Source organism: Typopeltis vanoorti, chromosome 15, assembly GCF_054136105.1.
Source record: "Typopeltis vanoorti isolate ZY-2024b chromosome 15, IOZ_Tvanoo_1.0, whole genome shotgun sequence".
Taxonomy (NCBI): Eukaryota; Metazoa; Arthropoda; class Arachnida; order Uropygi; family Thelyphonidae; genus Typopeltis; species Typopeltis vanoorti.
Genome location: NC_143563.1, coordinates 117,649,154 through 117,663,570, shown reverse-complemented (window position 1 = coordinate 117,663,570; position 14,417 = coordinate 117,649,154). Strand labels below are relative to the sequence as shown.

The following is a 14,417-nucleotide window of genomic DNA, read 5'->3' as shown; positions in this document are numbered from 1 at the left end:
CATTATTATTATCATCACATTATTTGTTTATGAATTATAAACACAACACAATAATGTGTAAGTTATTAATCTTATAATTAAGATTCTTTTACTTTCTTTTGAAGTTTGACAGTAAGAAATCAGTTCACTGATTTCATTATTTTATCTTATTTTTAGTTCGTTTGAAGACAGTTGGTGGTTTGTTGCTCACATTACAGATTTACTCTGCATTGGTGGTCACATTAGCCAAGAATCAGTTAGGTGAGCTAACTTAAGTTGTCTTAGATTGAATTTTTCATTTTAAATTTATGTTAATAATATTTTTGGATCAAAAGATTAGGTGAAGAAGTTTTTTGTTTTTTTTTCCAGAGATTTTGAAAAACATGAAAATTATAAGACTGAGTAATAATTGAATTGTTTAGTTACATGGATATAAAGCTGCACAAATATAAACGAATGGTATGCAGTGCTGTAGAAAAAGTGAATATAAACAATAGTGAAAGATGTGAGACAGAGAGAGAGAGAGAAAAGTTTGAAGAATAATGATAAACAAGGTTTGAGCATTAAAGAATGCAGAAAAGGAATGAAAAGTTTCTGGAGCCGTCATGATCGGAATGGAGAAACTATTAGTGATAGTCACTTGAGAAAATGATAATAAATAGAAAGAGAGAGTATGATAGAACTTTAAAAAACTGTATTCCTTCCATAAGTTTTTGCTTGTCCTTCTTTGATGGAAACAACTTGGTTATTAAGATTTCATAATAAGCAGAAGTAGAATGAAATCCTCAAGTTAAATGTACAGCAATAAAATTGAGTTGATATGTGTGATGTTAAGAGCATGGTCCTTCTTTCACATGCTGCTGGAGAGAATTGTCTCACAACAGTTCAATAAATTCTGCTTTTCATGCATATCATGAGATTTCTCTTCTACCGAATCAATGTTTGGTTAATTAAAGTCACCCATAATGATCACTCATTTAGTACCCATAAGGCTAAATTGGCGATTTCTTCATCCACTGCAAGTGAGTTGTGATGTCTCTTGCAATATCCTACGATATATATTTCATTTTGTTTGTCCCCACTTCTAACCAGATATCCTCAAACTTGCTGCAACATGGGACATGGTTACCATCTTGATTATATAAAGAAACCTGTGGAGAATTCATGACTAAATAAACACATGTAAAACCACAGTAATAGGTTTTTTAATACGTAAATATTTTGACCTAAGTGTCTTAGGACATCATCAGTACAGTTAGGAACAATACTAGGAATAACATACAGATAAGGCGCATGAATACAATGGAATCCAAATGCGTGCAGCAACGCTTTCTAACTTTTAAAAAAAAATACATTAGATTACATTAAAATTAAAATTGAATTTTTTTACACAATTTTGTATGACAATTTCCCATACTTCAGGAATGGCAAGGACATCATTGCGGTTTAGATTGGGTCTGTGAAGTAGTGCTTCAGCACTTTCCTTATATAAACATTAATGTTCAGAGATATGTTTAAGAACAGATCTGCCTGTCTACCCATAGTACGACAGTTTACAGGAGCATGGTACCTCATACATGCCAGGTAGTAACATAGGTGGGAGTTTGTCTTTAGGCGAAGGTAACAAGTTGTAGATCTGGTTGATGGGTTTGTAGGTTGCAGCAAGATTGTATTTTTTCATAATTTTTGAAAGTCGCTCTGAGATGCATTTTAAATACGGTATGGGATTCCTATGATTCTTGAGCTTGTTCTTGTCTAGGTTGATGTGTGGAGAAGTGACTGATGATTTTTTGAGTAGTTTTAGGATTGTGTCCATTTAGAATGGCTGTGTTTTTGATTATTCCAATTTCTGTTTTAGAGATTCCTCAGAGGAGCAAAATCTATGTGCTCTGGTTACCAGTGATTTGATGATGCCAAATTTTGAGAAGGATGATGAGCAGAAGAGTTGTGGATGTAGCGAACTGAAAAGGTCGGCTTTCGATAGACAGAAGTGGAGATGGAACCATCTTCTTTTCTTTGGATGTGTAAATCCAGGAAAGAGATACCCTGTGGAGATTCTTTTTCTAATGTAAATTTGCCGCAGAGGTGAAGAAGGTTTATTTTACCTAGAAACAGATGTAGCTCTTGTTCGGAATGACCCCAGACTGCAAAGACGTCATCAACATAACGTAGCCAGATTTTTGGTTTGGGTTGAAATGCAAAAAATTTTTCTTCAGTATCTTCTATAAACAAGTCTGTCAAGTTAGGTGATAAGGGAGACCCATAGCTGTTCCCCATAGCTCTTGCTTGTAGATTTTTTCTTTCCAAGTGAAGTAACAGGAAGTAATTGTAAATTTGAATAGTTCCCCAATATCAGACGGAAATTTTTGAGTTAACAGGTCCACTGTTTCCTTATGGGGAATATTAGTGAAGAGGGAGACAATGCCGAAGCAACTTAGCATGTCTGTTTCCAACAGTTGAAGTGTCTTTTATTTTAGCGTGAAACACTGTGGAATTTTTAATTGATGAGGCTAATGTGGGGATGGAGATTTTATTTTTTTTTAATGTTAGAAAGCGCTGCTGCACGCATTTGGATTCCATTGTATTCATGCGACATATCTGTATGTTATTCCTAGTATTGTTCCCAACTGTAAGACACTTAGGTCGAAATATTTACGTATTTAAAAACCTATTACTGTGGTTTTACGTGTGTTTATTTAGTCATGGTTACCATCATTGTTTTCTTGCTTTTCTACCCTAACTGGATTTCTGATGTCATCTAATATCAGTTATTTTATATCATTAGTAGTACTTCCCCTCCTCTCCTTTCTCTTTTGTTATTCCTAAAAATAGTATATCCATTACACTCAATCCCAGTTCCCATATCTGATTCTGATAGCCAGCTTTTACTAATTCCAATAATTTTAGGCCACATCATATTCAGTAAAGCAACGAACTCAACCCCTTTGTTTGTGATGCTCCTGATATTTGTGTATAGATAACAAATTATCACCTAGCTTATTCTTATAATTAGATATGTATGCAGTCTATTTGGTCTTGTTATAGAACTTTCTCCTTTCTCTCCACAGACATACTCAAAGCATATTTTTCCCTTTCACTAGATACGTAACCATTTCTAAGCCATTCATATCTTTATCATGTTTCCATACCATAGCTGAACTTTCACATGCATTTTTCCATTCCTCCCTTGATCTAGTTTCTCTGACACTCTGCATTAGATCTCATATCAATTAGTCATTTTCCACTCCTGATGCCAAATGAATTCAAGGCTGTCCACACATCTAAAAACTCTAATCCATTTCTTCTATCCAGTCTGTGCATGAAATCATTTGCTATCATTGCCCTCCTGTACTGCCATATCTGGGTAGCAAACCTACAGTTTGTACTATCTCACACTTCTTTCTCGCTTTTCCAACAAACCTTTCATATTTTCTCTCATACTATATTTGTCACTTCTTAATTTATTATTCCTACCAGAACTATCATCTCTTTTACTTTTCTTTTCTGTTTTTCATTTGTTACGTTTGTGATATCTTTAATTTTTGTCTGCAGGATACTAAAAGTAGTGACTCTCTCACCAAGTACAAATTTTAAGTTTGAATCACCATACCATATCACCTCTTTTTTCTTAGATTTTAATTGACTTATCTTGTTTTTATTAATATTATTATGATTACCAAATTCGGTGCTTTCCTACCTTTTTTTTGTTCTGATCCTTTTCTTATTCTGTCTTAAATGTTTCTCTACTTTTTTTTTTTAATTCTTTGGTCTATTTTCTAATAATTTCCTTTAAGCAGGATATTTCCAGTGTCAGATTATCCTCAGATAAATTTTCATCATCACTGCAGTAAGGCTTTTGCTCATCAGGACAAACGTTCTCCTCAGTAGTAAGAACTTTAACTTGAGCTTTAGACACTGCTCTGTTGTGACAAGTTGTTCTCGCCATTCTTAAGAGTAGTAAAAACTAATAATATTTCTACAGTTATGCTATAAAATGCTGTTGTACAATAAATACATTAAAAAAACTACAATAATATACTAAAAATACACCAATAAATCTAAGAAAACACTTAATAAATCAATAAAAATCACCAATTTTTTACTAGTTTCCCAACAAAACGTCTTTTCTCCAGATAGCCTCAAATCATAGGAAAATTTGCCACATGTTTTAACAGAGGATGTATCAATAGAGCAAGGTTGAATATTTTGAGCAGCTGGAAATAACCAAGAGCTATTTTTTCCATTGAAGACTTAAACAGTTAATCCTTTTGGTAAAGATATAGAAAATGATAATGGTGAATTCCAGCATAAAGATATCCATAGATTTGCTTCGGTAGAAGAGATTTACAGTCTATTGTTGACCATTTGATTACAAAACAACAGCAATGCTGCATTGCAAGGGACATACACATTATTTGCATAGATAATTTTGCCTGGAAGGTGTAAAAGGAGAAATGAGCAGAATAGTGAACCATGATATATGCTCAGCCTTCTTCATGATACAAGTGTTATATAAGAGTAGGATCAGTCAACGATTGAATGCATGTGAGAACTGGAGTGCTAATGAAGTCTAAATTCATATTAATACCGTAATATAATCATATTACATATTAATAAAATCATATATATACATGAAGCAGCTAAGGAAGTACTTGGTTTTCGAAGGAATTTAAATCACAGTAAGGTGGAATGGATGACAGGAGAAGCTGTTGAGAGCAACACTGAGGAGAAGCAAGCATATGGAGATTGGTTTACTTCAGGAGGATCAGGAAAAGTTTCGAGTTATTAAGAGAAAAGGGAAAAATAATTGTATGAAAATGTAAGGAAGAATGTTGGAACAGAGTTTGGTCTGAGATTAATCGCCCGTTAGCATATAAGTCAGCTCAGGCACAGAGGACCATCAAGTGCATGAGAACATCTGTCAATCACATCCAGTGAGGTTAATGCCTCTGGCAGCCTGAATGAATCATTTTAAGAACCTGTGGTTATAATTCCCAAAGAATAGGCAAATTTCGAAATGCTCTCTGGAAATTCCCTTCATTGCCTAGTATACAGGACTACAGTAAAACTGTTACAATCCCATACATTAGAGCACATCTGAAAAGATATCTAGAATGCTTAATAAATATAACCTCTCCATCACATTTAAACCATGCATCAATTTGGCAACTCTCATCCATTCACCTAAGGACAAACCTCTCCTCATCACATTCAGGAATGTATAAAGTTCCTCATACTTGTGACCTGGCTTACTATGGACAGATAGAAAGAACTGTTGACATCTGCCTTGGAGAACATAAAAAGTTCATTTGGCTCTATCAATATGGCAAGCCAGGACTTGCAGACCATGCCTTAGAGATACTCCTTCACACAAAATCAGATGGAAGTAAACAAAAGACTATGCTGAAATCATTATGAGTCAAAGAGAGAGAGTTTTTGGAATCAGCAGCATCTTTAAAACATTCCCCAAACCTCAACAAGCATGGCTGTATCAATTTGTCAAAAATCTAGAACTCATTTTAAGATCAAATTAATCCTTTTTTTATCCAACAATAGGTGACTCCAGTTATGTATTTACTTCCGTGTATTGCCTGTTACAATTTTTCAAACTGGTCCCATTGTTAACAAAATTGTTGCTGTTTATGTACTGAGGCAAACTGTGTTTGTTCTCTAAACATGTTTTGTTCTCAACAAATAAGTTAAATATTAATTATTTCATTATTATTATTATTGTGTTGTGAATTAATACCATTAAATAAATTGACATGAACTGACAACACATAAGCCTTTCTACTCATTTAGAAAGGAATACATTGAGGAATGCACAGAAGTTGATTTGAGACTAAAGGAGCTAGTGGATCCAAGCTATGAGATGCCTTTATTAAGGTCACTTAACAGGAAGGCAGCTAGCTCAGGAGAATTATCCATGGAATAATTATCAAAGTATGCAAATTTTCATCTACTACTAATAATAATAATAATAGAATAATAACAAGAATGTTCAATCAAGTTTTAGGAGATGTAATTCCTTATGAGTGGTCATTATCATCACATCTTTAAAATGGGTGATAAGAATGACACTTCAAATTATAGAGACATTATGTGTTGGCTTCCCATGAGTAAATTGTTAAGTAAAATTATAACTGCAAGGTTCTTCTATACCCATAGTCTATGTAGACCATTGGTTCACTATAAAGGTGACAGTCCTAGCATTCTCTCTGTAAGTAGTTTTGTCTTTGGATCTCCTTAACAAAGGAGAACAAAAAATTAGTCCATTTTCTAATATCTATCCAGGCGATTTTAGGTTGCCCATCCCTGCCCCAATGTTTTTTACCAGAAGTAAAGCCCTCTAGTGCTATTTTAGGTAAACTATCTGACCTAGCTACTGGAGGGAGCTGTTTCAAACTTATTTTAGTGATGATATTTCTTCTCTTTTCCCAATGGAGCAAATTTTCCTTCTAGCCTTCATTTGTTACATGTGCAGTGTATGGTATCTTCAAAGGTTTTCTGTAGTATTTTATCTCAAAGGTCAGTAGTCTTTACTTATCTTACTTTAGCAATGTCCAACTCTCATATCCATACAGTAAAACAGAGTTAACAAGGGTATCAAGGAGATCAAGTCATGTAACTAGCTGTATTTTATTGTCCTTCCCAAAGCAGCTGTAACCTCTGTTACAGATGGAAGGGCAATAAAAGGAAAGAGCAACAGTTGCTTCAGCAGCACGTGCTGTGTAATATCATGTTTAAACCACCCACTTCTATGTTGTATGCTTCCCAAGGTGAGTCTTTCTACTTGTTCTAATTCTTCATCATTAACTAAAATTTTCATAGGCTTATTTCCTGAAGACAGTTTTGATTTGTGAATACTGATCTTTAATCCATGATCATTAAGTGTCTTAGAAACTCTTTAAATTCTGTGACTGATGCTCATTCTTTTCTACTAGGTCAATGTCATCGATGAACCTGATATTATTGATTTTTTTCCCCTACCAATTGTAATTGTGATAAAGTAAATTCTTGATTTAACTAACTTCGGATTTAGCAGACATAATTTGACAAATAAATACAGATAATGAAATTTTATTTATTAATAAAATAAATAAATAAATAATATGATGGTTAATTGGAAGCAATCAGCAGTGTTTATAAATTGCATCTTCAGATACATTCTCATATATTTGTGACATTTCATGAGTACTCATAGTTCGCACATGTGCATGTACTTTGGTTCGCTAGCATCGGTAGTATAGCATGAGTAGCATTGCTAGTGCAAAACAGATGGTGTTTAGTATATTTCTGGAGTATTTTAGTTAAACCATTATTAATCATTATTAATATCGGTTCATCATCATCATCATCAAATTCCCGACATGTACCCTCAAGTGGTGTACAGGATATGATAGTACTACATGAAAAATTTACATCATTACTAACGTCCTGTCTACAATTTTTCTCCAAATCAGTCTGTTACTTGTCAAGACTCCAATATTATCATTATCAGATCTTATATTTCTATCGTCTAAAGCACATTGTACCGTATCAATCCACCTATATCTTGGTCTTCCTCTGGGTCGTTTTCCTGCCAACCTGGCAGAGACCACTTGTTTTGCTAATCTTTCCTCACCCATTCTGTTTAAGTGACTATACCACCTGAGATTAGCTCTGCTAATGCATTCCTGGATGCCGACAATGTCAAGTTCTTTCCTAATATCCTTGTTTTTAATACGATATTACCATTGATGCCATCTGTTCACGCCTCTAATCTTTCTCAGGACTCTCATATCTGCGTTCTCTAGTCTTTGGTCAAGTGTTTTACTTCTGATCCAGCTCTCAGATAAGTTAAAGGTCAAAGCTGTATAACTGAGAGGAGACTTCCACATAGCCTTTAAAGGAATGCGGAGAACCGACCAGGGCTTCTGACCTAATGTCCAATCCTCACCTTCTCGTGGTGCACCCTGTTGGGTATCTACTTCGATACTGAACGAACGAGGATGGGCTGGCAATTTGGGATTTAGCCAACCAAATTGTATTCTTATTGGTTAAACCAAAATAAAAAATGATGGTACAACATGACAAAATTTCATGCCGGCTGGGGCGTCGCCCGGTTAAACAAGGCCCCCGTTGTTTTCGCCAGGGAACCAGGGCGAACAGCGAAAAGTCAGCTACTGGAACAAATCTGAAAACAAACCCCAACTCAACATCACCAGAGTTAAAGATCGGTACTATCAACGTAAGAAGAAATGGAGCTAGCTGAGGAATTAGATAAGTACCAGATCGACATAATAGGGGTGACTGAAACAAAAAAGACCAAAACTGGTGAGATCTTTCTGAGCAATAAATACAAAATGTTATATTCAGGCAATAACAATCAAGGAAAAGAAGGAGTAGCCATAGTATTCAACACAAAATACGAGGCTAATCTTCTTGAATGGCAGTCAGTCTACTCATTCTCCAGTAGAAGTGGAGGAAAAAATTCCTCCACTTCTACTCAGGTAGAAGTGGAGGAATTTTTTGAGGCTGTAGAGAAAGCAACAGGGTGCTTAAGGGTCAAAGCTGTACAACTAAGAGGAGACCTCCACATAGGCTTTAAAGGAATGCAGAGAACCGATCAGGACTTCTGACTTAATGTCCAATCCTCACCTTCTCGTGGTGCACCCTGTTGGCTTTCTACCTGGATACTGAACGAACGAGGATGGGCTGGCAATTTTGGGATTTAGCCGACCAAATTGTATTCTTCTTGGCTTAAACCAATATAGAAAATGATGGTACAACATGACAAAATTTCATACTGTCTTGGGTGTCGCCTGGTTCAACAAGGCCCCAGTTGTTTTCACCAGTCAGCTACTGGAACAAATCTGAAAACACACCCCAACTCCACATCACCAGAGTTCAAGATCAGTACTATCAACATAACAAGCCTGAATGGCAAAGAAATGGAGCTAGCTGAGGAATTGGATAAGTACCAGATCGACATAATGGGGTGACTGAAACAAAAAAGACCAAAACTGTTGAGATCTTTCTGAGCAATAAATACAAAATGTTACATTCAGGAAATGACAATCAAGGAAAAGAAGGAGTAGTGATAGTATTCAACACTAAATACGAGGCTAATCTTCTTGATTGGCAGGCAGTCTCAAGTACAGTGATGTGAGCAAATATCAGAATGGAGAACTGAACAATGAGACGTGTTTGTGCCTATGGTCCCACAGAAGGTTCTACTAAGGGGTAGAAGTGGAGGAATTTTTTGATGTTTCAGAGAAAACAACTGACAACACAATGAAAAAGAAAAAGTTGGTCCTTGTTGGGGATCTAAATAGCAAAGTAGGAAATGATTGTCAGACATACAAAAATATTTTGGGAAAATTTGGAGAAATGAGCAAAGCTAATAATAATGGCAAATACCTGTTGGATTTCTGCTCAGGACATGGACTGGTTATTACTAACACCATGTTCCAACATAAAAATGTGCAGAAATTCACATGGAGAGAAGAGGCTAGGAATAAGAAAAGTCTCATTGACTATGTTATTGTTGATAGTGATGTTTTCTCCCTGGTGCAGGACACCAGAGTGTACAGAGGATTTGAAATTGGAAGTGATCACTATTTACTCTTGAGCAGGATAAAATTGAATTTCATATTGAAAAGAATAACATGTAAGAAAGTTTTAAAGCGAATAAAAGTTGAGCAGCTCTCAGATGTAAACTGTAGACTAAAATACAGAAATATTATTGAAAAGAAAATGAAAGAGTTTGAGAACAGGAATCAAACCTTGGAGATTCAGTGGAAAGCCTTGAAAGAAAACCCTGATTAACTCAGCCAGAGAGGCATGTGGTGAGGTTGTGTGCAAAGATAAAATAATCAGAACTCCCTGGTGGACACAGGAAGTTAAAGAGGCAGTGAAGGAAAAGAAGAAAGCATATCAAAAGTTCCTGGCAAATAAGTCAGCTTTTACTCTTACAGAATACAGAGACAAATGTAAGAAAGCTAAACAGTGTGTAAAACTAGCTAAACAAAAGTCATGGGAGGACTTTGGCAAGAATATAGAAAATAAATATCAAGAAGGTGGCAAAATATTCTGGAGGTTGTTGAAGAAGCTTAGGAATGGAGGAAAGAGTGCTGTAAAAGGAATTAGAAATGATAAAGGTGAAATGAAAACAGGAGAAAAAGATATCCTTGAAGTATGGAGTAATTACTTTGAAAAACTGCTAAATGAAACAAGCAGTGATGACAGCACAGTGATAAAAAACACTGACCAGGCATGCAGTCAGGAATACATATCCATACTTGAAGTAGAAAAAGCCATCAAAGGCTTGAAATGTGGAAAGGCAGCAGGAGTAGATGATATTCGACCAGAAATGCTGGAGTATGGTGGTATAAGAGTCTTACAGTGGCTGCACTGCATAGTTCAGAAAGCCTGGACAGAGGGATGAACTCCCGATGATTGGAGTAGAGCTCTCATAGTACCCATATATAAAAAGGGAAATAAAACTGAATGTGAGAATTACAGAGGTATTTCCCTACTGAGTGTTCCTGGCAAGATCTATGCAAGTATACTTGAGAAACGGTTGAGAAGAATTGTGGAAAAAAGCTTGGTGAAGAACAAGCTGGATTCAGGCCAAATAGAGGCTGTCAGGATCAGATCTTCACTTTACGACAAATAGTCGAGAAAGCATGGGAATATAACAAAGATCTGTATTTAAGTTTTGTCGATTTGGAAAAGGCATATGACAAGGTGCCAAGAGAGAAGCTATTCAATACGCTGCAGTTATATGGTGTCAATGGGGCATTATATCAAGCAATACTTAGTCTTTATTTGAGTTGTAAGTCAGCAGTTAGAATTGAAGGAAGTACAGGAAGATGGTTTAATGTTAAATCTGGTGTGAGACAAATTAGTACATTATCCCCTCTGTTATTCATTATCTATATGGATCACCTTATGAAGGAATGTGGTATTACACCTGATATCAAAATTGGAGATGTTAATGTCAGCTCTTTGCTTTATGTGGATGATGTTATACTTCTAAATAAATCCGCTACAAGTCTGCAAGATTCTCTGACTAAATTGAATAGGTGTTGTAATAGATATGGTATGAAGGTCAGCAATAAAAGACAAAGACAATGAAAATAGGCAGAATCATTGAAAATGTCAACTGTGTTGTGAATGGAGAACCTGTGGAACAAGTAAAACATTTCACCTGCTTAGGCACAATTTTTACTGAAGATGGTAAATTAAATATAGAAATAGACAACAGAATCAGCAAAGCTGGTATGGCAGGAAGTCAATTGAATAAATTCATATGGAATAAGAGAGATATTAGTCGGAACACTAAATTAGCTGTATACAAGACTGTGTTCAAACCAATTTTAACTTATGGATCTGAGAGCTGGGTCAAAAGTAAAAACACTTGACCAAAGACTAGAGACCGCAGATATGAGAGTCCTGAGAAAGATTAGAGGCGTGAACAGATGGCATCAATGGCAATATCATATTAAAAATGAGGATATTAGGAAAGAACTTGACATTGTCAGCATCCAGGAATGCGTTAGCAGAGCTAATCTCAGATGGTATAGTCACTTAAATAGAATGGGAGAGGAAAGATTAGCAAAACAAGTGTTCTCTGCCAGGTTGCAGGAAAACGACCCAGAGGAAGACAAGATATAGGTGATTGATACGGTACAAAGTGCCTTAGACGATAGAAATATAAGATCTGATAATGTTGGAGTCTTGACAAGTAACAGACTGATTTGGAGGAAAATTGTAGATAGGAAGTTAGTAATGATGTAATTTTTTCATGTAGTACTGTCATATCCTGTACACCCCTTGAGGGTACATTGCAGGAATTTGATGATGATGATGATGATGGTTTGAACACTGTCTTGTATTTAGTGTTCCGACTAATATCTCTCTTATTCCATATGAATTTATTCAATTGACTTCCTGCCATACCAGCTTTGTTGATTCTGTTGTCTATTTCCATATTTAATTACCATCTTCAGTAAAAATCATGCCTAAGCAGGTGAAATGTTTTACTTGTTCCACAGGTTCTCCATTCACAACACAGTTGACATTTTCAACGATTCTGCTATTTTCATTGTCTTTGTCTTTTTATTGCTGACCTTCATACCATTTCTATTACAACAGTTATTCAATTTAGTCAGGGACTCTTGCAAACATGTTGCAGATTTATTTTAGATGTATAACATCATCCACATAAAGCAAAGAGCTAACATTGACATCTCCAATTTTGATATCATGTTTAATACCACTTTCCTTCATAATGTGATTCATATAGATACTGAATAACAGAGGGGATAATGTACTAATTTGTCTCACACCAGATTTAACATTAAACCATCTTCCTGTACTTCCTTCAATTCTAACTGCTGACTTACAACTCAAATGCAGACTGAGTATTGCTTGATATAATGCTCCATTGATACCATATAACTGTATCATATTGAATAGCTTCTCTCTTGGCACCTTGTCATATGCCTTATCCAGATCGACAAAAACTTAAATACAGATCTTTGTTATCTTCCCATGCTTTTTCAACTATTTGTCGTAAAGTGAAGATCTGATCCTGACAGCCTCTGTTTGGCCTGAATCCAGCTTGTTCTTCACCAAGCTTTTTTCCACAATTCTTCTCAACCATTTCTCAAGTATGCTTGCATAGATCTTGCCAGGAACACTCAGTAGGGAAATACCTCTGTAATTCTCACATTCAGTTTTGTTTCCCTTTTTATAATATGGGTACTACTAGAGCTCTACTCCAATCATCGGGAGTTCATCCCTCCTGTCCAGGCTTTCTGAACTATGCAGTGCAGCCAATGTGAGACTTTTATACCACCATATTTCAGCATTTCTGGTCGAATATCATCTACTCCTGCTGCCTTTCCAAATTTCAAGCCTTTGATGGCTTTTTCTACTTCAAGTATGGATATGTATTCCTGACTGTATGCCTGATCAGTGTATTTTACCACTGTGCTATCACTGCTTGTTTCATTTAGCAATTTTTTGAAGTAATTACTCCATACTTCAAGGATATCTTTTTCTCCCTGTTTTCATGTCAGCTTTATCATCTCTAACTCCTTTTACAACACTCTTTCCTCCCATTTCCTAAGCTTCTTCAACAACCTCCAGAATATCTTACCACCTGCTTGATATTTATTTTTTATATTCTTGCCAAAGTCCTCCCATGACTTTTGTTTAGCTAGTTTTAACACAGTGTTTAGCTTTCTTACATTTGTCTCTGTATTCTCTAAGAGCCCAAGCTGACTTATTTGCCAGGAACTTTTGATATGCTTTCTTCTTTTCCTTCACTGCCCTCTTTAACTTCCTGTGTCCACCATGGAGTTCTGATTTTTCTATCCTTGCAGACAACCTCACCACATGCCTCTCTGGCTGAGTTAATCAGGGTTTTCTTTCAAGGCTTTCCACTGAATCTCCAAGGTTTGGTTCCTGTTCTCAAACTCTTTCATTTTTTCTTCCATGATCTTTGTGTATTTTAGTCTACAGTTCACATCTGAGAGCTGCTCAACTTTTATTCGCTTTAAAACTTTCTTGCATGTTATTCTTTTCAATATGAAATTCAATTTTATCCTGCTCAAGACTAAATAGTGATCACTTCCAATTTCAGATCCTCTGTACACTCTGGTGTCCTGCACCAGGGAGAAAACATCACTGTCAACAATAACATAGTCAATGAGACTTTTCTTATTCCTTGCCAATTTGTGCACATTTTTATTTTGGAACATGGTGTCAGTAATAACCAATTCATGTCCTGAGCAGAAATCCAACAGGTATTTGCCATTAATATTAGCTTTGCTCTCTTTTCTCCAAATTTTCCCCAAAAATTTTTGTATGTCTAACAATCATTTCCTACTCTGCTATTTAGATCCCCAACAAGGACCAACTTTTCCTTTTTCATTGTGTTGTCAGTTGTTTTCTCTGAAACATCAAAAAATTCCTCCACTTCTACCTTAGTAAAACCTTCTGTGGGACCATATGCACAAATAAGTCTCATTGTCCAATTCCCCATTCTGATATTTGCCCACATCACTCTATTTGAGACTGCCTGCCATTCAAGAAGATTAGCCTCGTATTTTGTATTGAATACTATGGCTACTCCTTCTTTTCCTTAATTGTCATTTCCTGAATGTAACATTTTGTATTTATTGTTCAGAAAGATCTCACCAGTTTTGGTCTTTTTTGTTTCAGTCACCCCTATTATGTCAATCTGGTACTTATCTAATTCCTCAGCTAGCTCCATTTCTTTGCCATTCGGGCTTCTTATGTTATAGTACCAACCTTTAACTCTGGTGATGTGGAGTTGGGGTTTGTTTTCAGATTTGTTCCAGTAGCTGACTTTTCGCTGTTCGCTCTGTTTCCCTTGCGAAAACAACGGGGCCCTTGTTTAACTGGGAGACACCCCAGCCGGG

At 35.8% G+C, this 14,417-nt stretch overlaps 1 protein-coding gene across 2 annotated transcripts in view; it reads left to right on the top strand.

The window, feature by feature from the left end:
• The window catches only part of Nup75 (nuclear pore complex protein Nup75), a 492,606-nt gene that overhangs the window by 306,201 nt on the left and 171,988 nt on the right, over positions 1–14,417 (top strand). For both annotated transcript variants that reach the window (XM_090404850.1, XM_090404851.1), the window contains exon 14: positions 157–240. In XM_090404850.1, coding sequence (XP_090260976.1) covers positions 157–240 — 84 coding nt within the window. The remainder of the gene's footprint in view (positions 1–156; positions 241–14,417) is intronic.